The sequence below is a fragment of the Amblyraja radiata genome, chromosome 4 (genome assembly GCF_010909765.2).
Source record: "Amblyraja radiata isolate CabotCenter1 chromosome 4, sAmbRad1.1.pri, whole genome shotgun sequence".
NCBI lineage: Eukaryota > Metazoa > Chordata > Chondrichthyes > Rajiformes > Rajidae > Amblyraja > Amblyraja radiata.
In genome coordinates, this window is record NC_045959.1 from 70694372 (window position 1) to 70719804 (window position 25433).

Sequence of the window (25433 nt, forward strand, 5' to 3'; positions counted from 1 at the left end):
CCTTATTCTTAAACTGTGACCCCCCAACATCAGAAACATTTTTCCTGCATCTAACCTGTCCAATCCCTTAAGAATTTTACATGTTTCTATAAGAACCCTCTCATCCTTCTAAATTCCAGGGAATTCTTTTTTGGAGTCTATCAAATGATGTAGTTCAAAAATGTAAATGAACTGCATTTTTCCTCTCATCCTCTTTATCTTGGGACTTAATTGCCATTGGTTATTAAATTTATGGTCACCAAGTATATTGCTAAGATCAATTTTCCACATTTCAAGTGACATAATCATCTTTTAAAAAACTCATTAGTATGCAATCTGCAAACACAATATATTTTTGTATGTGCAGCATTTTTCGTGGTTTGAAGGATAGTAGGGTTTTTTTAATAAGCTTCCACAAACATAATTTTTTTCAGATAATAGGATACTGTGACAGAAAGTTTCTACTGCTGCTGACAGTGCCTTGACTGCTCAGAAAAGGGCAGTATGGTGGTGCAGAGGTAGAGTTACTGCCTTACAGCTTCAGAGACCTGGGTTTGACCTTGACTAGGGTGCTATCTGTACGAAGTTTGTACATTCTCTCCATGACGTGCGTGGGTTTTCACAAAGATCTCAGGTTTCCTCCCACACTCCAAAGATGCACAGGTTTGTAGGTTAATTGACGGTATAATTATAAATTGTCCCTAGTGTGTGTAGGATAGTGTTAGTGTGCGGGGACCGCTGGTCTGTGCGGACTCGTTGAGCCGAAGGGACTATTTCCGCGCTGTATCTCTTAACTAAACTAAACAAATTCTGGTGCATAACTGCCTATCTCCAATTTTCTTGTGTGATTCAAATACGAAATAATAAGCCATGCAGAGTAATCACTTACATTGTGTTCAGGTTCTTCTGCTTCTTAAAGGCTCCTGGTGGAATCTCTCTGATCCTGTTAAATCTCAGGTCCCTAAAAAGTAACAACAATATTTAAACAATGATCATTGAAAGATTTTGGCACCATATCTGTAGCACATTTGTACATGCCCTCCTTGGATTATGAACAGCCACATTATGGACACCCCAACTGACGAAAAAGTTCTCATAACATCTTTAAATTCAGAAGTCTGACATACATACATACATACAGCATATATTCCTTCCTATGAGCAGCAGAACTAGACTTAGACTTAGACTTAGTTTTAGACTTAGATTCCTTTATTGTCATTCAGACCTTTCGGTCTGAACAAAATGTTGTTGCCTGCAGTCATACACAATAATAATAAATAACAAAACATACAATAAACACAGTGAGTTCACCAAGCACCTCCTCACTGTGATGGAGGCAAAAATCTTAGTCTCGGTCTCTTCCCTCCTTGTTCTCCCTCTGCACTGAGGCGATCCAGGCCGAAGATGCCGCCCTCCAGTCCAGCGGACGTAGCTGTAGTTGCGGGAGCTCCGGAAACAGGTCACCAACCTGTAACCTGCGAGCTCCCGGTCGTCCACTGGGCCCGCGGCTGAACCTACGAAGTGATGTCACCGCCGCCTCAGCTCCGAGTCGGGCCGCTGCCGAAAGCTGGAACACCACCTCAGCGAGTCGGGCCGCCGCCTCAGCTCCAAGTCCCGCCGCCTCAGCTCCGATTCGGGCCACCGCCGGAACGCAGCCTCAGCTCCGAGTCGGGCCGCTGCCGAAAGCTGGAACATCACCTCAGCGAGTCGGGCCGCTGCCTCAGCTCCAAGTCCCGCCGCCTCAGCTCCGAGTCGGGCCGCCGCCGGAACGCAGCCTCAGCTCCGAGTCGGGCCGCTGCCGAAAGCTGGAACACCGCCTCAGCGAGTCGGGCCGCCGCCGCCTCAGCTCCGAGTCCCGCCTCCTCAGCTCCGAGTCGGGCCGCCGCCGCCTCAGCCCCGAAGTCGGCCAGCCTAGTCCTGGCTGGCTCTGCCTCCGGAGCCTCGAGGTCGGTCGCAGTTGGAGACCGCCAGCTCCGCCATTAGGCCTCAGTGCAGACAGTAGCAGAGAAGGGGATACAACAGGAAAAAGTCGCATTCCCCCGAAGGAAGAGACAGAAAACATGATTCACTCCCCCCCCCCCCCCCACACACACACAACCTAATAAACCAAAATTAACTAAAACAGGACAAAGAAAACAACAACAAAAAAGTAAAAACAGACGGACTGCAGGTGAGCCGCAGCTGTCAACAGCGCCGCCACTTCCGGAACTAATCTCCTCTCTCTCTTCACTTTTAGTAATTGTTCTCTATATGCTTTTTCTACTATTCTTTACAATACTCTGGAAGTATGATTACCACAGAGTGATTTTATTTCGAAGTCACGTGAGTGACTACGTGAAGAGCCTGCCAGCCCGCATGCTCGTCAATTGTATGGGAAGTTTGTGAACAAGATATGTGAGTTAATTTTAAATGGAAGAGGTTTGTGTTGCTTTCAGTTTGGGCTTAGAGAAGTGATTATTTGATAGCACAATTGACACTGCTTGTGCTGTTTTGTCATTCTTTATAATTCCATAAGTGGGACAATAAATGATGGGCTATTCACCCGCTGTTCACTAACATTATGCAAGGTGTTTTTTATATGACCGCTCTAAAAGCCTACAGTCATCGTAGTGTGTAATGTATATCAGTAAATTATTATGCAGATATTCATCTACTGTATTCCTAATGGGAGCAGTATCTTTTAGTTCACTATGCTTTGAGCAACTGATTTCAGCACAAAGAACACAGTCTTTACTCGGTGTCTGGGTCATAACTGACATTAGGGTAGCTTGTTATGGGAATGACCTCATAAAGCAAAACGGGCATGGTTGCGTACATTTGGAGTTGGCAGCATACCCACCAGATTGGAGATTGGGGGTGTTATTATTTATACAGGTACACTGAGCTTGCTAGTACCTATGAGATGAAAGATAGTTTCTTCATTGTTATTTAATAATCTCTCAAGAGATTGCCGATGGGTCATTAGCAGCCAATAGAATGGATATTTCCCTTTCATCATACAGCAAGAGGCTTACATAGTGCGTGTTCAGAAGTTATAAAATTTGGTTGAATATGTCTGGATATTTGCAGATAGAATTCTGAACAGTGTTACGTGAGTTATTGTCTAACTCAAAGCCAATTGGGACTATGGTCCGATTAAGAGCAATGGCCATGTGTGCAAGTTAGCATCATGGTTTTAATAACCCATGTTTTCTATCATTTATGGTTTTATCTGTTTAAGTGTTTCACACACAGATTGGGTTACTGCATGAAACCACATAGCTTTGAAGGCTTCACGTAGTCACTCACGTGACTTCGAAATAAAATAGAAAGATTAAACGAGAACTTACCGTTTAAAGTTTGATCTTTATTTTATGAGAAGTTGAAGTGAGGGAATACGTGCCCTCCACTCCCAACCCTGATTCTCATAAAAGATCATCCGATAACTCGTCTCGTTAGTCTTTATATAGTTTAAGTTCTGCAACTGGTCTGTGGTTTCATACAGTTGTTCTGAAGATTGACACGCATGCAGGCTGGCGGGCTCTTCACGTATTCCCTCACCAACTTCTCATAAAATAAAGATCAAACTTCAAACTATAAATTCTCGTTTAACCTTTCTATTCTTGTGTATTTTCTGACTTACGGACAAAATTGACATGAAAATTGTCTGTGAAAATTGCACCATTTTCAGACCTGGGGAAGGCCTGTATTAAGCTGAAAAACAATGGGACCATTTCCTTCCTATTGTAATTCCCATTGATATATGATTTTTTACAGTTTGATGGGGAAAAAATACTCTGTCTCATAATCAGAGTGCACACAACACACTTCAAATGGAACGAGGCGGTGTGTTGAACTGCCAGAGTGCTGCTCTCCACATCGCCTCATCTTTATACGCCACGTTTGCTCATGCATACCCAGGGTTGCAAGAAGACTAAAATTAAAGAGGCGCACATAAATATATATTGCCATACTACATTCTTCAGGAACTGGGCTGAGATTTAAAAAATACCTTGCCCAGAGATCAGCTAGATACAAGGAGCAGTACTGGCTCGTGGTTCATCCCATTCCAGAGACACCACCACAGCAAGGTAGACTGGCCCATTAACACTATCCTACACACACTAGGGACAATTTATATTTATACCAAGCCAAGGTAGACTGGCCCTTTCTACATCTACACTGAGCACCAAGGATTACTATGAATGCTTTTCCAAATTAAAAGCTCTGCCTTCATTCTCCCATCCTCTTGCCACTACTGACTCCGATGGCAGTAGGAATACTAAACGATACATGTATCCCAGTGATTCCTTGTCAACTGACGTTGTTTGGTGTTATTTCTGTTGCTAAAGTGGAGATGTATCCACAACAATAAATGAAACCTCGACATTAAATCTAATATACATCTTTTCATTAGAGTGTATGTGAAATTTAGATTCAAAGCATTATAGAGGTGTTCAGCTTAGTAACAGGCCCATTCTTTAGAGTTTAGAGATAAAGCATGGAAACTGACCTCTCACCTTAAGCTTATCTCCTCTAGTTAAACAACCTCAGCCATGAGGAAAAGTCTTACAATCTCTCTACACATGTATTCCCCACATAATTTTATATATCTCTATCAGCCCCCACCACCATTCAGCCCATTTCACTCCAAGGAAAACAAACATAGCTTTTCCAGTCCCTGCTCAAAAATAAATCTTTCCACCTCAGGCTGTTGAATCTCATCTGCATACTCTCCAGTGAAGTCATTTCCTTTTTCAAGTTGAATCAAGTGCATTCTTAAATGATTGCAAGTTCATTTCATAACTAACCCCGTGCTTCTAGCATCATGGGCACTCCTGCAGAGATCGGTGAACCCTGCAAGGTTTTCTGTCTGCTGCGAGGAATAAAGATGAGAAACCCAGCAGAGATGGTCGACCTTCACTGGGAGCATTCGACATGTAAAACTGGCTGGCGAATTTATGTTCACTAATGACTCCGAACGAGGTGAAATGTCAGAACCGACTTGCAAAATAAGTCACATAATGCAAAGATACAGAATCAAGCAACAACTCACCAGTCAGTATTACGATGCTGTATTGGAAGGAACTACAGGTGCTGATTTATACCGAAGAGAGACACAAAGTGCTGTAGTAACTCAGCGGGTCAGGCAGCATCTCAGGAGAAAAAGGATTGGTGACGTTTCGGGTCAGAACCCTTCTTCAGGTATGATGCTACCTGACCCGCTGAGTTACTCCAACATTTTGTGTCTATTTTTGGTTTAAACCAGCACCTGCAGTTCCTTTTTATTACAAAGTAGGTATTATGACTTGTATTCCAGTTTACATTTCTCCAATAGCATTGATTTCATAAAAATCCAGAGGTATACAAAGGAATTTTTAAGGAAAGACATAACTATGAGTAAGAGATGTTAATGCAAAGTCTGCACTCACTGTAATTCCCATGAACCTAATCCTGTTGAAAAATGTATCAATATTTACACTGCTTCCCACAGGACCTCTATGTCCTGCAATTTGTTTGGTGAAGCATTTCACAGCCAAGCTGATGAAATGTTACCCAAGAGAAAGCCAGACAATAATAATAATTGCAATACTATTCATATGATGAGACAAGCAACAGAATAAATGTGGCTATTTGTTCCTTCAAATTGCAATACATTGAAGTAAACAAGTTTGCAACCCCATTAAAATAATTGGCGTTGGAATTTGATACAAATAAGCTGGTTCCAGTCATTGGTCTCTTCTGGGGACTCATTGTGCTTTAATTCCTTTTCTCAAGCCACTTCACACACCCACTATAATTTGCCAAATGAACTTGGGATTTGCCCAACAGCTCAGTAAACACAAATGCTTCTAACCACCGGGACAAATTTTTGAAGGTAAATTTTCATGGATAAGTTCCTTCCATGGGTAATATGTGCTCATCAAGTGATTCTCCCTCAACTATGCTGTATTAGCCATCCGTGAAGATTTCAGGTGACAAAACCACTACTTGTAAGATGCTGGTAAGGGGTTCAAAAGGTAAACATGCTAAACAATGACCCCCTTTACAACATTGATAAGGAAAGAAGGGACACCATTCAAAGGAGATGTGCAGGGCATGTTTTTATTTTACGCAGAGGGTGGTGGGTGTCTGGAATGCACTGTCGGGTAGCGGTGGAGGCTGATATGATAGTGGTGTTAAAGAGGCTTTCAGATAGGCAAATGAATATATAGGGAATGGGATCAATTTAATGATTCAATTATACCTTATTGTCACATGTACCTCGGTACAGTGAATTCTTTGATTTTGCAAACAATGTACAAAGTACGCAAAGTGTCATCACATATCTGGCGCTGACAAAGTTGCAAAGTACTCATTATAGTCCCGTTGGTCCCTCTTTGTTCTCAGCAGCCAACCTGGCCTCTGGCAGACATACATGGCAAATCAGAAATGTCAACATCGCTTTGACTGCAATTCTCAGCTACAGGCTTCCTGCTTTAAGAAATCTGGCGAGGAAAATATACTACCCAGAAGGACATCAACATTATAGATCTCAGCATTGCTACCCAATGCTTTCCCTCCACATTGTTACCCACTAAATTATTCCATCGTCCAAACTTTCCAGCTTATCCAAGTGCGTCCAACTATCCAAGTCCTTGAAGATTGAAAACTAGCACAAAGTCACGCAGCCACCAGCTTCAGTTGGCAGTGAAACAGCAGCATAGGAATGCAACTAGGCACACCAAGTCTTCCATTGCAACTCCCAAGCTGGCTGTCCAGCCAGCTGGCTGACTCCCCTCCCTGGACTTCTCTTTAGCTGAAACAATTAAAAACATTCTCAATGCATGAATGCACCTCCTGGCTACATGGCCTACAAGAAAGGCTTATCGTCTGACTAGCACAAGCATTCCAGCCACTGAACGAGAAGCCCCATGGAGTATTGCAACAGCCTCGAGTCTCAGCTGGGATGAGGAAGTGCTTTTATGGCAGAAGGCATCCCAAAACAACAAAAAAAGAATTAGGCCAATTTTCCACAGTGGTGGCTCTTATTTTCAGATGAATTTTGCAACTGAATTTGTGCTGAATAGTGGTCTTGTTCCATTCTCCGTAGCATTTCCTGAATAAGAACTAATCAAATACTTGAGGTGTTAGCTGTTGTTATATGATGGTATTAGAGGAATATGGGTGATGCTACAGTATTGATGTAGCTAATGCAACATTAAAGGATCAAGGTAGCCATTTTATATCTTTACCAGTACAATTTCCTCAACGTTCAAATCAGCTGCAAATCCCAAATTGGTTCAGATTTCCAAATGCACCAATTTTCCACGAAATGGTTGAAATCTAGATTGCTGGCTCCTGAAAATAGGGCAACAAAGAGCACAAACCAGGCCCCAAAGAAGGAAAAGAATGCTGGAAATATTTGGTTGCCCAGGCAGCATCTGTTTAGCCTGTGACACGAGTATTTGCAGCCATTTCTGTTTATTTTTCAGATTGGCAGCATCTGTATTTTATTTCGTTTTTCTCAGAAGATGAAGTTGGCCTTGACACTAAGTATCACCTGCAAAAATCCCTGTGCAGCAGCTGCTCGCTCAGTCCTAGAGGTTTACTAATCTCTCGAATTAAACCAAGATTGGCAGAGGTTGGACAAAAATATAGATCATGCAGCATCTACCTGTCAGACATAAAACTGCTGCCTAAGGATTTGGCAGGTGTTCTGCAGGTATTTCTATTCTGGAAGAGTAATGCTCACAATGTACGATGACGGTCCTTCATTGATGTCCATGGAAGACAAATGAACCTGCTATTTTAACCAATCATAACTGATAGGAGTAGAATTAGGCCATTTGGCCAATCAACTCTACTCTGCCATTCAATCATGGCTGATCTATCGCTCCCTCCTAACCCCATTCTCTTGCATTATCCCCATAACCTCTGCCACACACACTAATCAAGAATAAGCCAGTTCGGTATTCCAAAAAACGCAAAGAATCATGGGATTTTTCAAAGGTCATTTGAGAATAAAAAAAGCGAACAGGATGCCTGATAGCGGGGGAGAACGGGGTGTAACAGCGAGAGAGAGGGGGGGTAGATGCGAGTTGGAAACAGGGGGAGAGACGGTGAGAGGTGGGGGAAGAGAGGTTTCAGTTAGACAGACAACCACTGGTAAAGCCTTGGCTCGTTGCTTCCAGGAGAGTCGAGAAAATGTCCTCATACGAGAGAATGCAACTTCAGAACCCCCTCGTCTCGACCATGCTGGAGATTTCCGTGGGCGCAATGAACAAATGACCTAAAGTTTGCATTGAATGAACTAAGTGTTCTTACTGGCGTTTTGTGAGAGTGGTTGGGTCCCAGGATCGAGGATTTAGCACCCGACGGGTAAGCGGCCCTCGGTAGCTGGTGCCTCTCTGCTCGCCGCTGGAAGAACTGACACCTCTACTCCCCGGGTCGGGCACTGCCTCCTCGACCCCACTGCTCGGCGGCAGCCGACTAGGATTCCAGAGCATGGCCGATGCCTCACATCAGCTCTAGATCCCCCGCCGCCTGTCCAGATAATGTGACCGACATTGGTTGAGCTGAAGCTGGGATCCAACCACTCTCACAAAACGCCGGGGACGTTAAGAACACTCAGTTCACTCAACGCAAACTTTAAGTCATTTGTTCCTTGCGCCCATGTAAATTCCCACTCCCATCCATCCCAACCACGGTGCAAAAGTCTAATGTGTAGGAAGTCTGAAGGAGGGTCTTCTATCCAAAGGTCCGTGGACAGGAGTGTCGGCCCAGGCCCGCAGCCAGCGTGGAGAGGAGGCGCCGGCGTCAGCTCGACTCTGCCTGTCCCGCCGGTGGGACGGGCGGGGTTGAGTTAGAGTTGGTGCTTCATTTCCATGCTGCCTACAGGCCTGGGCCGCCGCTGCGACAGGCAAATGCCCCGCCAGTATAGGCAGAGCCGAGCTGGAGCTGGTGCCCACTGGATAGGGACGAGACGCAGGTCTGCACCCATGCAGCGGCACGGCCGCCTCAAGTATTTAGCCCGAGTGACCTATGACCTGCGCATGCGCAGTCAGAATACCAAACTGGCTTATCTATCTATCTCTGCCTTAAATATATCCACTGACTTTGCCTCCACAGCCTTCGGTGGGAAAGAATTCCACAGATTTGCCACCGTCTGACTAAAGAACCTAAGGAACGTAATGCACCCAAATCAGCCTGTCACATATTGCAGGTTTGTAAATGACCACGGACATTTTGTGTCATAGAGCTGACCAAGCTGCCACATTTAAGCTAGTCCCATGTGCTCGCATTTGGCCCATATCCCTCTAAACCCTTCCTATCCATGCACCTGTCTAGGTATCTTTTAAACACTGTTGTACTACCAGCCTCAAAACTAGTTGCTCTGGCAGCTCATATGCCCAATATCCTCTGAGGGACGATAGACACAAAAAGCTGGAGTAACTCAGCGGGCAGGCAGCATCTCTGGACAGAAGGAATGGGTGACGGATCGGGTTGATGGAACGGCCCCTTCTTAATTTTTAACCCAGTTTAACCCATGTTTTAACCTAGACTCACATCTACCACCACGTTTTAACCCAGACTCACTTCTGCAACATCCTCTGAGCGAAAATGTTGCCCCTCAGCTTCCTATTATATCTTGCTCCTCGCACCTTAAATCTGTCCTCTGCTTTTTGATTCCCCTACCCAGGGTGAAAGACATAGAAACATAGACACATAGAAAATTGGTGCAGGAAGAGGTCATTTGGCCCTTCGAGCCTGCACCGCCATTCATTGTGATCATGGCTGATCATCCACAATCAGTAACCCGTGTCTGCCTTCACTCCATATCACTTGATTCCGCTAGCCCCTACAGCTCTATCTAACTCTCTTTTAAATTCATCCAATGAATTGGCCTCTACTGCCTTCTGTGGCAGAGAATTCCACAAATTCACAACTCTCTGGGTGAAAAAGATTTTTCTCATCTCGGTTTTAAATGGCCTCCCCTTTATTCTTAGACTGCGGCCCCTGTTTTGGACTCCCCCAAGACAGTGCTGCCAACTCTCACGCTTTGAGCGTGAGACTCACACATGTCACGCAATTTTCACGCTCTCACGCTGATCACAGAATGTCTCACGCTTCCAGATCTCCACCACACTCTGAGTGACACACCAATGAGAATAGTTTTCTGTCGGCGGGTTTCCCGTAAAGAACGATCAATTTGATTGGCTTAAGCCACATCGCACACTATTAATATACATAGGCATCTATAGATAACAATCGATACGAAGTAAAACGGCTGTCATAGAATTCCCATACGCCATATCCAATAGGCTGCATATGTATACGTTTGTTATGCCCAGGCCTGTGCGATATGGAATTGCGTAATGTCGCCAAATCGAGTCCGGGTACGTTATACGTGCAGACGATCTCAGCTCATCATTGCACTTCGGTGAATTTGGAAGTTCCACGGCTTCACTACCAGTGACTTTGCACGGTACATATTTTGTTTATGATTACTTTGTTTATTTATCTGTGATGTGAACATGTATTAACTTTATTTTGGGGAATTTAGATTCAAATGGGCAGAAACAAACTAAAGAAGTATCGTAAAGGGCCTGTCCCACTTGGGTGACCTAATCCGCGTGTCCAGAAGGTGCCTTCGACCTTCAACCTCGAGGGCCTCGAGCTGGATTGACCGGCCACGTTGAAACCGTGAGCTAGATCAACCGAAGCGTGAGCTGCATCTACAGACCACACACACACAAACACATTGCGAAGGTGGGGGCCATGGAGAGCGGAGAAGCGCTGTCTGCGCAATGAAGATGAAGGTAAACGGCTGCCACAGAGTACAATGTCCTTTAGAGAGCGGGGGGTGGGGGGGGGAGAAGGAGTGGAGACAGTTTTAAGAAGTATAATAAAGTTAGCGGGCATTTTACCTACCAGTGGGTCTTCTAAGTCGTGAAACTCCAATGATCCAATCAAAATGGCCGGTCAGCGAAGGAGATTGCCTATGGCTGCCTTCGACTGCCTGTAAGTGAATAGCGACCCCACTCCACTGTCCTTTGACCAAATGTCAACCTATTTTTAGTCGAGGACGGTTTTAATCATGATGAAAAAAAAGCAGCAACCTAGATTAAGTCTCGACCACATGGAAATCACTTTCGACCATTAGGGAGAGTGACCAAAACCTCCTGTGACCTCGTGGACACCATGGGTGGCGGGCAAGGTCGCCATAGGTAGCTGTGGAGGTCTCCTAAGTGGGACAGGCCCTTTAGATGCCCAACTTCTAAGCTTAAGTTAAACGTCGTAGCTTGTCGTATCTTGTCGTGGGTGGACGTAAGTCGACTTCGGTTGTCGTAGGTTGTCGCCTGTGTGGTCATAGGTTGTCGTAGGTGTGGTCATAGGTGGACATCCCAATTCGCGACAAATTTTGTCGCCGGTCGACGTAGCTTGTCGTAGCTTGACGCCGACTGGGTGGTAGCTTGTCATAGACATTTTCGTAGGGTGGGTCCAGATTTCTCACTCTCAACTCACACGCAATGTTGGCAGGTCTGCATCTAGCTTGTCCAGTCCTTTTATAATTTTATATGTTTCTATAAGATATCCTCTCATCCTTCTAAACACCATATATTCACCCTGTGCATCCTATTTCCCTCAAGATTTGACAGGTAAATGGTTTTATCTCTTCAGGCCTTCAGCAAACAAACCAGTCTTTGATTGTGGAAACATTTGCGATCGATCCTAGAGTAGTGACAAAATGGAGAATTTTTCAATTGCCCTGCAGACTGGTTCCACTCAACCGTGATGCCCGTTGCAGGTGTAGTGTGGTAATGCACTATGTAAGACTGAGAAATAATGTCAGGATAATGACACGGACTTGCTTGACGCCAGTCTGCATGGGGATCAAGTCTGCTGTACAACCCATTCAAATGTCTGCGTGCATGCTCTCCTTTAAGCTTCCACAGTATTTTAGTTTTAGCTCAAGTTTAATTTAGAGATACAGCACGGAAACAGGCCCTTTTGCCCACCGGGTCCGTGCCAAATAGCGATCCCCAGCACATTAACACTATCCTACACACACTAGGGGCAATTTACAATATTTCCATGCCAATTAATCTACAAACTTGTACGTCTTTGGAATGTCGGAGGAAACTGGAGCACCCGGGAAAACCTATGTGGTCACAGGGAGAACATATATACTCTGTACCAACAGCACCCTTGGTCAGGATTGAACCTGGATCTCTGGCTCTGTAAGGCAGCAATTCTACCACTGCGCCACCATGCCTCCATAATCCTACATTAGATGGAATGGGATAGTTCCAAGCAACTGTAGAGAGAACAAGATATAAACTAATCTTCAGCTGCTTTACCTACAAATAGGACATATCTTGTCTTCTCATATGTGCAATAGGTCTGGCTGAATACTTCAGTACAGTGGCATCGCCGAAGGTAGAAACTGAAATAACAGAGATATAGATTTATGAGCCCAATGCAGCTCGCACATCATCAGTGAGACTCAGTTCTACGCGCCAGGAAAGAATATTAACTCAAATGTCACATTCATCGTTGATTGCAATAGCTAAAATTATTTGCTGGTAAATAACCATATAACAATTACAGCACGGAAACAGGCCACCTCGGCTCTTCTAGTCTGTGCCGAACACTTACTCTCACCTAATCCCATCTACCTGTACTCAGACCATAACCCTCCATTCCTTTCCCATCCATATACCTATCCAATTTATTTTTAAATGATAAAAACAAACCTGCCTTCACCACTTCCACTGGAAGCTCATTCCACACAGCTACCACTCTCTGAGTAAAGACGTTCCCCCTCATTTTGCCCCTAAACTTTTGTCCCTTAATTCTCAAATCATGTCCTCTTGTTTGAATCTTCCCTACTCTCAATGGGAAAAGCTTATCCACGTCAACTCTGTCTATCCCTCTCATAATTTTAAAGACCTCTATCAAGTCTTCCCTTAACCTTCTGCGCCCCAAAGAATAAAGACCTATCTTGTTCAACCTTTCTCTGTAACTTAGGTGCTGAAACCCAGGCAACATTCTAGTAAATCTCCTCTGTACTCTCTCTATTTTGTTGACATCTTTCCTATAATTTGACGACCAGAATTTTACACCATATTCCAGAATTGGCCTCACCAATGCCTTGTACAATTTTAACATTACATCCCAACTTCTATACTCAATGCTCTGATTTATAAAGGTCAGCACACCAAAAGCTTTCTTTACCACCCTATCTACATGAGATTCCACCTTCAGGGAACTATGCACAGTTATTCCTAGATCCCTCTGTTCAACTGCATTCCTCAATTCGCTACCATTTACCATGTACGTCCTATTTTGATTTGGCCTGCCAAGATGTAGCACCTCACACTTATCAGCATTAAACTCCATCTGCCATCTTTCAGCCCACTCTTCCAAATGGCCTAAATCTCTCTGTAGACTTTGAAAATCTACTTCATTATCCACAACACCACCTATCTTAGTATCATCTGCATACTTACTAATTCAATTTACCACACCATCATCCAGATCATTGATGTATCTGGATGATGGTGTGAAATCTGCAGTCACTGTAAGGAATAAAATAGCAGCAGGCTTATGAACCTTCCTTCTGGGAAATTCTGGCATAATAGTGACCTGCTGACATCACCAGGCAATCAAAGAGCAACAAAAATGAATGACTATTTTCATCAAGCTGCAGCTTCGTTTACAAAGAACATCACTGTGCTTTCTGAAGTGGGACATGATCCATTAACCTGGAAAATGAATAAAATAGTTTCTCAAGATGTACGATTTCACACAGTAATGTGCATTGAATATGTTCTTTCGCAGAAGAGTTGAACTGTGTAAAAGGCCAACTGAGCAAATATTTCCTTTTGATTAAACCTATTTTATGCACATAACCTGAGTAAGCATGGTGCAAATCTTTACCATTTGCTTTTTCGTTCCTGCATGAAAATGCCAGCCATTATAATCTTTCCACGTTAGGTAAAAAAATTAAACATGCAATGAAATGTCCTTCAAACTTGCCTGCAGAGGAGCACTGAACAGTGTCTGCTGCCGAAGACAGCTGGAGTAACTCAGCATCTCTGGTGAAAAGGAACAGTTGACGTTTCGGGTGAGACGTCTTCAGTCTTCAGACTTGAGGGTCAGTGGAAAGAGGAATGAGAGATATAGACAGTACTTAGGACAAATGAATGGGAGATATGGCAATAAAGGGGGCTTTTTCTGGTTTGTTGCCAATGACTAGTGGAGTTCCGTCAGGGTCGGTGCTGGGGTCGCTACTCTTCACGTTGTATATTAATGATTTGGACGAGAGGATTGAAGGCTCTGAGGCAAAGTTTGCAGATTATACGAAAATAGGTGGAGAAAGCAGGGACTCTGCAGAATAACTTGGACAGGTTGGGAGAGTGGGCAGATAAGTGTCAGATGGAATATAGTGCAGCAAAGTGTGGAATCATGCATTTTGGTAATAGGAATAAAGGTGTAGACTATGTTCTAAATGGAGTAGGAATCCAGAAATCGGAGGTACAAAGGGACTCGGGAGTGCTGGTGCAGGATTCCCAAAATGTTAATCTGCAAGTCGAATCAGTAGAAAAGAAACCAAACTCAATGCTAGCATTTATTTCAAGAGGGCATAATACAAAAACAGGGATGTAATGTCGAGGCTCTATTTGGAATATTGTGAGCCATTTTGGGCACCATATCTGAGGAAGAATGTGATGGATCTGGAGAGGGTCCATAGGAGGTTTACAAGAATGATCCCAGGAATGAGTAGGTTAGCCTATGATGAGCACTTGACGGCACTGGGCCTGTACTCGCTGGAGTTTAGAAGAATGAGGGGTGACCTCATTGAAACATACAGACTAATGAAAGGCTTGGATAGAGCAGATATGGAGAGTATGTTTTCATTAGTGGGAGAGTCTAGAACTAGATGTCATAGCCTCAAAATTAAAGGATGTTCTTTTAGGAAGGAGATGAGGAGAAATGTCTTTAGTCAGAGGCTGGTGAATCTGTTGAATTCTTTGCCCCAGACGTCTGTGGAGGCAGTGGATAATTTTAAGGCAGAGTTAGATAAATTCTTGATTAGTATGATTGTCAGAGGTTATGGGGAGAAGGCAGGAAAGTGGGGTAAGGAGGGAGAGATAGATCAGCCATGATTGAATGGCAGAGTAGACATGATGGGCTGAATGGCCTAATTCTCCTTCTATTCCTTATGACTATGATATGCAAAAAGTAACAATAATCATTGAAATGTAGAGCCCACAATGGTTCATTGTTGGCTGTGGGATAGGCGATAACAAGTTATACAGGCAATGGAACTCACCAGGACGACAGTAAAACTAATATGATGACTAGGGTGGGGAAGGGACAGAGAGAAAGGGAATGCAAGTATTACTTGAAGTTAGATAAATCAATATTCACACCACTGGGTTGTAAGCTGCCGGTTTGACTTGCTCTTGTTCTCCTACTGGGAATGCAATATTGCTATATCAGTTGTTGGAATATGGGCCACACGCAGGCAAATGGGACTAACTTAGATGGAGCATGGGCTGAAGGGCCTGATTCCGTTCTGCATGATCCTATAACACCTGGAACCTGAGTGAATAGAACAGGTGACGATGTACCTCCTTAACCAAATGGAGCATTGCAATATTCTGAATGGGAAGACAATTGAACTCACAGCTGTGAAAGAAGAAACAGAGAAAGGAAAAAGGTTCAGAAAAAAAAAAATATATATATAAATATATATATATATATTTAAATAAATCATGTTGGAAAAACTCCATGGGTTTGGGACAGTTGTGGACACCATTAATGTTTCAGAATAGGTCATTAGCAAAAAGCATTAACCGTTTGCCTCGTCCCCAAATGCTGGTTGATTTATTGAGGATCCAATGTTGTCTATTTCGTTTTCAGATTTCCAGCATCTGCAGTATTTTATTTTTGTGAAGATTGAGCAAAGATTTAAAAAAACAGCAGAGGTTCAGGCCCTTTGCCCCACAATATCCATGTCAAACTTGATGCTAAGTAAAACAAATCTGATCCATATCCCTCCATTCCCTGCATAGCTGTGTGCCTGTTAATAAACTTTTTTAGTCTGTGTGCCTATATAAAAGCCTGTTAATGTCCACTATTATATCCGCCTCCTCCTCTACCCTTAGCGCATTCCAAGTACCCACCAACCTCTGTGTAAAAAAAGTTGATCTGCTCATCTTAAAACTATGCCCTCCAGTCCTTGACATTCCCACCCTGGGAGAAAAGTTCTGACTGTCTACCCTATCTATGCCTCTCATAGATTTATATTCCTCTCGAAGAGCTCCCCTGAATCTCTGACATTCCAGAGAAAGCAGTAATCAAGGGTACTACCCTCTAATTCTAGAAAACCTCCACTGCACCCTCCTCGTCTCCACATCCTTCCTGTTAATGGCGCAACCAGAACTGCACACAATACATTCAAATGTGGCTAAATCAACGTCCTATAAGCCGTAATGTAAAAAAGAAACTTGCAGCATTTAACACTTGCAGCATTTTACCCAAGCAGTCGTTCCAGGTGCGACAAAGGTTCACCTGTATCTCCTCCAACCTCATCTACTGCATCCGCTGCTATAGATGTCAGCTGATTTACATCGGGGAGACTAAGCGGAGGTTGGGCGATCGTTTCGCCGAACACCTCCGCTTAGTCTGCAATAACCTACCTGAACTCCCAGTGGCTCAGCACTTCAACTCCCCCTCCCATTCCCAATCCGACCTCTCTGTCCTGGGTCTCCTCCATTGCCAGAGTGAGCAACACCGGAAATTGGAGGAACAGCACCTCATATTCCGCCTGGGATGCTGGTTGGCATGAACATTGAATTCTCCCATTTTGGTTGCCCTTGCTGTCTCCTCCCCTTCCTTAACCCTCGAGCTGGCTCCTCCCAACCCCCCCGCCCTCGGGCTCCTCCTCCTCCCTTTTTCCTTCCTTCTCCCCCCCACCCCCCATCAGTCTGAAGAAGGGTTTTGGCCCGAAACGTCGCCTATTTCCTTCGCTCCATAGATGCTGCTGCACCCGCTGAGTTTCTCCAGCATTTTTGTGTACCTTAGCATTTAACACTGTCTGCATTGTTAAAAAGGTCTCAGACTCAGACACATTGGTCTTAGATTTCTGAAGCACGTTGGCCTGTTACTAGCATGGTGCCACACAGTGACTTATATATTTGATGGGAGCCTCAGCAAAATGCCATTTTTGAAAGGCTATAGTTGGAGTGGCATCACTCCAGCAACAACGTTTTTGATTTCTACATTCAAGCACGCATCAGCTCTCATCTGGTTTCTGTGGCATTTCTGCATAAATAACACCCAGCCTTATTTGCCTCAGAGTTATTTTCTCAGCAAACATCGGGCCAATCCACTGAATGACCTGCCTCAGTTGATCACGTTGAACAGGTGCACATTCTAGTTTGCAGCCAATGGTTCACCACGCAAAGCCCAGGCATTGGAAAGTCTCAGCTACTCGTTGCATAAATCAAGCATCTATCAAACCAGTTACTGGAGCTGACCAGGCACTGTTCCAATGCATCTGCATTTGTTTTAAATATATATATTTTTTTCTCATCAATAACATTGCGGTTAGTTTGAAGTATTTGCCCCTTGCCACTAAATACACATGAAACCTATTGAAGATGAGTCATTGGGACATCTTTATGCCATTTTATTATGCCATTTTCACAAAAATTTATCAGTTTCTTTGCAGTTATTTTAGTGTTTTAATTGAGTGCTCATCATCTCCGTGTAATGGAAGCATTGAGTTTTGGTCCTGGTGCTAGTTATCCTTCATTAGTTCTTCATAACTTTCTATTCTTCAATTCATAACCAGTTTATTATATTATATAAATTAATTAACAAGCCAATGTATTAATCTCCAAGACAATCTCCAGTGGTACTATATGTAGGGAATTATGACCAAAGGTCTGTTTCAGAATGAAATAAGAGTTAAGAGGCAGAGGATGAATTAAAGGATGGGTACAATGGTGCATTGATAGAGCTGCTGCCTTCCAGTGCCACAGACCTGGGTTTGATTCTGACTTCTGGTGTTTTCTGGACAGATTTTGTACATTCTTCCTGTGAATGCATGGATTTTCTCTGGGTCTTTTATATGTGGGAGGTGGCAGGGGAATAGGGGGAAACCGTTTCCCAGTCACTTACCTGGACGGAGATGTAGCTTTTCTCTGAGTCGCATCTTCCCACCCCCCCCCCCCTTCACGGCCTACCAACTGGATTGGCGCAGCCTTTCCTGCTGGAGACCGGCCAGAGCTTCAGCAGCGGCGCAGCACTGAATTCCATCGTGAAGCGGGACGATGCCTTGCCGGGGATCGCCTGTGTTGGAGCTCTGGAGTGTTGGGCCTGCTGATTAACACCATGGAGCTGTGGTTTGCGTAGTTTCTAGCCGCAGGCGGCACTGAGTTTAACATCGCAGAGTCCTGGGATCTTTTCCCGGGGGTCGCCAGCGTTGGAGCTCTGCTGTGGACTCGGAAGCCGCGGTCTCCGGTAAGAAGTGGCCGATTCGGAAACTCCAAGCCGCTGAGTGTGTTCTTCCATTCTGACGCCGGACCTCCAATCATCCCGGCAAGAGGGCCTGACTGCGGAGGGCACAAAGGCTCCGACCACGGGTGAACAAGAGGAAGATGACTGCCTTCCATCACAGTGGGAAACGTTGATTCCGCAGTGTGGGGAAGTTCATGTTAAATTCTATCGTGTATTGTGTTCTTTTTATTCATATGGCTGTATGGTAACTCAAATCTCACTCAACAAGAGGACCTTTCCAGGAAGTGAGTGTACATTGACAATAGGTTCTACATGTTCCATAGGGTCAGTGTGTACGGAGCTAGGAATGCCCTTGCAGCGATGCCTGCAATGTGCTCATTGAACAAAACAAAACAGTTCAGTTTAGTTTATTGTCACGTGTACCAAGGTACAGTGAACAGCTTTTTGTTGTGTGCAAACCGGTCGGCGGAAAGGCAATCCATGATTACAATCGAGCCATTTACAGTGTATAGATACACAAAACGGGAATAATGTTTAGTGCAAGGTAAAGCCAGCAGTAGCCTTAAATATCACTGCAAACATTTTCCTGCAAATCGTCAAGCCAAAATTTAAAATAAACTTCAAATATAACCTCAGGTTAACTCCATGAGCTGATTCAAACAACAGAATGTTTTCAGCAAATGATTTTCCTTCTTAAATGCATGAATGATCTTAAGAACTTTGAGTTAATGTTTTGAATAAGAAGGCTGACATTTCTGTTAAAATAACAGAGATGCAATGCTGAGACTTTATAAGGCGCTGGTCAGGCCGCATTTGGAGTACTGCGAGCAAATCTTCGCCCCATATATGAGGAAGGATGTGCTGGCTCTGGAGAGGGTCCAGAGGAGGTTTATAAGAATGATTCCAGTAATGAGTGGGTTAGCATATGATGAGCGTTTGACAGTGCTGGGCCTCTACTCGCTGGAGTTTAGAAGGTTGAATCTTACAGAATAATGAAAGGCATAGATAGAGTGAATGTGGAAAGGATGTTTTCACTGCTGGGAGATTCTCGGACCAGAAATCATAGCCTCAGAATTAAAGGGAACTCTTTTAGAAAGGAGGTGAGGAGGAATTTCTTTACTCAGAGAGTAGATAATCTGTGAAACTCATTGCCACAGAGGGCTGTGGTGGCCAAGTCTGTGAATATTTTTAAGGGGGAGATAGACAAATTCTTGATTAGAATGGGTGTCAAGGGTTATGGGGAGAAGGCAGGAAAATGGGATTAGGAGGCAGAGATCAGCCATGATTGAATGGCGGAGGAGACTTGATGGGCCAAATGGCCTAATTCTACTACTATAACTTGTGAACTTGTGAAAATGTTGGATAAAGGAATTTCATACCAGTTAACTAAGTACGCTCATATTGATCCATACGATAATTATTTTGCTGAGAAAGCATTAAAACAGTTTCTCTTTGTGAAAACATTGCCAAAAAGGAAAAGTACGTTCTGGTACTTTAATGACAAAAGTCAACTGTTTCCCTGCCTTTGTGACTACAAAATCTAGGTTTGGAATTCCCAGTGTTTTAAAAGTTGTTTTCTAGAAACTTGTTAGTAAAACAAAAACACAAGCATCCAACTTTCATGTGGTTTACTGTCAATTGACAATGAGATCTTTGTCGTTTTCATTGCTTAATACCATCACACAATATACTTACTTCACTGGAGCATTATCAAGAGAACTAAGGTCATAATAACAATGCATTATCAACTCATTACACCGCTATTTCTCTCCCATACCTTTTGGGGCATGGTACAATATCTCAATTGCTTATGTAACAGCAGAATATTGCAAAATTTACATATTAATACAGAGAATTATTGCCCATATTCTTTCTCTAGCCAAATGGTGAGTGCCATCAGTGTCTGAAATTCCAATGTCTAGACCCATGAGCATTTGAGATGCACTCCAAAAAATGGGGGGGGGGGTTGTCCGCAAAAGATTACATCAATAAAGCATAGAGACTCTGATATCACATATTCTATTCCATATTCATATTAAGAGGCAAACCTCTCTTGAAAAGAATGGCACCTATTGTGCTCTTTGGCTTTCAGGTTGCACATGCATGCCAACAACAGCATGTTAAATCTACATTGCTTTGCATCTCATTGAATTCAATTGAAACCCAAGTTGATTTAAATAACTTTTATAGGTAGGTGTGGCTGAAAAAGTCACCTCACATTTCCACTGAAGAGAATAGGTGTAAGGCTTGCTATAATCTGCACGAATTGGCATCATCAGCATTCTGCCTTCTTTATAGTGATTTAGCCAGTGGAACAAAAGCATCTCATAAAGAGTAGTTAGAAAATTCCATTTTAAAATAAGAATTTAAATTAAAAAATCAAACTTGTTGCCAAGGTGTTAATAGCAACTTTGCATTTATTGTTGAACCCAAATTGTCATGAAAAGATAATGATGAGCCTTTCCCTTGAAGTATTAGATCAAATCCATGTGTATAAAAAGATCATAAAACTACTCATTTTTCTTGGATAGCCCGGTTTAAAACCCTCTGGCCTAAAACAATGTTATAAGTTATGAACATGTGGATTTAATTGTCTGAAATATAACAAATTTTCTCACACTTCAACATTATTAAATATAGTACTTTTCTCATGATTATAGTTTCTTTCCACATACGTCAGGCTGTTGTTCATAGATTACAGTTCGGCGTTCAACAACATCATCCTCTCCAAACTGGTCACCAATCTCACAGAACTGGGTCTCTGCCCATCTCACTGTAACTTGACTTACTCATCAACAGAACGCAATCAGTATGATTTGGCAGCAACATCTCCTGCTCGATAAGCATCAGCACAGGAGTACCTCAAGACAGTGTGCTCATCCAAATGCTCTACTCACTCTATACACATGGCTGTGTAGCCAGACACTGTTCCAACTTCATCTGCAAATTCACAGACAACACCACTGTTGTTGGATGAATGAGGGATGACAATGAGTCAGAGTATAGGAGGGAGATTGATCAACAGAATGGTGCCAGAACAACAACCTTGCTCTCAACGTCAGTAAAACCAAGTTACTGATTGTAGACTTTAGAAGAGGAAGGCCGAGGATCCACAACACCACATTCATCGACAGGACGGTGGTGGAGAGAGTCAAAAACTTCAATTTCCTGGGTGTGCAAATCTCTGAAGATCTGTCCTGGATCTAGCACATTGAGGCAATCATAAAGAAAGCCCATCGCTACCTTTACTTCCTTAGAAGATTGCGGAGATTTGGTATGTCAATGATTACTCTCCTGAACATCCACAGATGTAAAGTAGAGAGCATATTGACTGGTTGCATCCAGGCCTGGTTCAGTAATTCAATTGCCCGGGAATGTAGAAGACTGCAAAAAAGTGGTGAACACTGCGCAGTCCATCACAGATTTCACTCCTGCCATCGGGGAGAAGGTAGAGGAGCCTGAAAACTGTAACATCCAGGTTCAGGATTAGCTTCTTCCCAACAACCATTAGGCTATTAAATACTACAACCACCAAATAACCTCTTAACTACATATAATTGGGGGAAATTGTTTTCTCCTTGCACTATTATTGTTGTTATATATATATATATATATATATATATATATATATATATATATATATATATATATATGTCAACAAAGAAATTGACAAGTTACTAAAGAACAATATATATATATAGTTTTAATGCACTTTCTACAGGGAAATGTTCAAAGTTCCACAGGAATTTTGCATTATTCTCCCCAAGAATCCTATTGTAAAACTTATGATTATAGGCATAAAGTACTGGAGTAACTCAGCAGGTCAGGCAGTATCTCTGGAGAAAAACGATGGATGACGTTTCGGGGCCAGTACCCTTTGGTCCCAACCTGAAATGTCATCCATCCTTTTTCTCCAGAGAAGCTACCTGACCCACTGAGTTACTCCAGCACTTTGTATCTATCTTTGGTATAAACCAGCATCTGCATTTCCTTGTTTTCACATTTTATAATGCAATTACCTATTCATGTCTCCACTGGTTGGAGTTTAATTAAACAATTAAATTATATATTTGACTATCTTTTCCTCTGTTCATCAACAAACTTCCATGACTTCCCTTTCAATTATTTCAGTTCATTATGTGTTTTATTTCTCTCAAAATATGTTGCCTCACAGTAATGCACCTCAAGTTACATTAGGCACTTATCTGCCCATTTATGAAACTTTTATATATGTTTTCACTTTAAAAAAATCTCCCATTGTGCCATTGGCAAACTTTAACATAATGCTCTCTGCACCCAGTTCACCTCGGGAAGAAGCTGTTCACGAGTCTTGTGGTGCACGCTTTCAAGCTTCTGTATTTTCTGCTCAATAGAGGCAGGGAGGAGAAGGAGTCCCCAGAACCAGTGGACACAGTTTAAGAATAAGGGGTAGGTCATTTAGGACTGAGATGAGGAAAACCTGTTTCACCCAGAGAGTTGTGAATCTGTGGAATTCTCTGCCACAGAAGGCAGTGGAGGCCAATTCATAGGATGTTTTCAAGAGAGAGTTAGATTTAGGGCTAAACAAATCAAGGGATATGGGGAGAAAGCAGAAACAGGGTACTGATTTTGGATGATCTGCCATGAATGATCATATTGAATGGCTGTGCTGGCTCAAAGGGCCGAATGATCTACTCCTGCACCTATTTTCTATGTTTCTCCATTTCTATGAATGCCCTACTGTTTATGTTGGCTGTTTTTTTAAGTGTAGACTTAGTTAAGTTTGGTTTAGTTTAGAGATAGAGCATGGAAATAGGCCCTTCGTCCCACCATCTATGCCAACCATTAATCACATTCACACTAGTTATGCCACTATACACTAGGAGCAATTTACAGAGGCCAATTAAACTACTTACCCGCACATCTTTACGATGTGGGAGGATACCGGAGGAAGCACACTTTGTCCCCAGGGAGTACATGCAAACTCCACACTGACAGCACCCAAGGTCAGGGTTGAACCTGGGACCCTGGAACTGTGCGATAAGATACAATACGATATAACTTTATTTATCCCAGAAGGGAAATTGGTCTGCCAACAAACATAAAACACAACAAGATACGTGAAACATGAAATTAAAGTGACGAGCGGAAAGTCCAGGATTGGGATGTGCAAAGATTGGGGAGGGGGGACGGATTGCACGGGAATCAGTCTACCCATGATAGAAGGGGAAGGTGTTGTACAGTTTGATAGCAACAGGGAAGAAGGATCTCCTGTGGTGTTCTGTGCTGCATCATGGTGGAGACAGTCTTTTGCTGAAGGTGCTCCTCAGGTTAACCAGCGTATCATGGAGGGGGTGGGCTGCAATGTCGAAGATGCTCCACAGTTTGAGGAGCATCCTCCTCTCCAAGACCATCACCAGTGAATCTAACTCCACATCCAGGATGGAGCAGCTCTACCGCTGTGCCATTCTGCGGCCCTTTTAATGCATCAATGGAGTCAATGGTAGGGAGTCTGCTCTATGCCATGGACTGGGTGACAATCACAACTCTGCAACTTATTGGGGTGTTGGACAGAGCTGTTCCCATACCAAGCTGTGATGTGAACCGACAGACAGTACGCTTTCTATGGTGCATTTGTTTGTTTAGAAGAGTAATTGGGGACATGCTGATATTCCGCAGTCTCGCAAGGAACTAGGGCTTCATTATGCCTTCTTGGATTTGCTTCAAAGTGGTTGGTCCACGACAGACCATTGGTAACAAAACTAAGCTGTTGACTGTTTCCAGTCTCCCATAGAATGGAGTTGTGTCTTGTGCATTCATTCTGGATCATCAGATATTGTTCCTCTGTGATCCCATTCACAATCAGGTACTGACAAAACAAAAATATTATTGCTGACCATGAAAATAGGCCTATTCAAGTTCAAGTTCAAGTGAGTTTATTGTCATGTGTCCCTGTTGTTAATAGGCAAGGACAATTATTGATTCACGCAATCAGTAAATTAAAGGAAGGTAGAAAAAAATGCTGGAGAAACTCAGCGGGTGAGGCAGCATCTATGGAGCGAAGGAATAGGTGACGTTTCGGGTCGAGACCCTTCTTGAGACTGATGTGGGGGTGGGAGGGGTGGCTGGAAGAAGAAAAGAAGAGCTGGGAAGGTAAGGGGAAGGAGGGAGAAAGCAAGGATGACATGAAATTGGAGGTCAATGTTCATACCGCTGGGGTGTAAACTACCCAAACGAAATATGAGGTGCTGCTCCTCCAATTTGCGGTGGGACTCACTCTGGCCATGGTGGAGGGCCAGGACAGAAAGGTCGGATTCGGAATGAGAGGGGGAGTTGAAGTGCTGAGCCACTGGGAGATCAGGTTGGTTAATTCGAACTGTGCAGAGGTGTTGGGCGAAGCATTCGCCAAGCCTGCACTTGGTCTCACCGATGTAGAGCAGTTGACACCGGGAGCAGCGGATGCAATAGATGAGGTTGTAGGAGGTGCAGATGAACCTCTGCCTCACCTGGAAAGACTGCTTGGGTCCTTGGATGGAGTCAAGGGGGGAGGTGACCCGAAAGTTCACCTATTCCTTTGCTCCATAAATGCTGCCTCACCCGCTGAGTTTCTCCAGCATTTTTGTCTATCTTTGATTTTTCCAGCATCTGCAGTTCTTTCTTAAACAAGTAAATTAAAGGACATACTTTAAGGAGAGTAATTTAATGGAATGATTGATCTGTGGTGATTTATCTTTCTGTTCCTGGACAGGCAGTGCCTTCACTCGATGTGGCAACCACCCACAGTGCCATGATTGAAATCTCGTGCTCTCTGTCGTGGAGAATCACAAACACAGACCTGTGTGTTCTTGTTCCATTAGAGCCTGTTCCATCATTCCTAAGGATCATCAGTGAACATAGCATTGATTGGAAAAATGACCTTTGGTTCGGTTTATTGTCATGTGAAAAGCTTTTTCTGTTGCGTGCTAACCAGTCAGCAG

At 43.4% G+C, this 25433-nt stretch overlaps 1 protein-coding gene across 1 annotated transcript in view; it reads right to left on the reverse strand.

Annotated features, from left to right (window-relative positions):
• The window catches only part of pxdnl (peroxidasin like), a 498663-nt gene that overhangs the window by 346377 nt on the left and 126853 nt on the right, over positions 1-25433 (reverse strand). The window contains exon 2 of the mRNA XM_033020388.1: positions 866-940. Within this exon, the coding sequence (XP_032876279.1) occupies positions 866-940 (75 nt within the window). The remainder of the gene's footprint in view (positions 1-865; positions 941-25433) is intronic.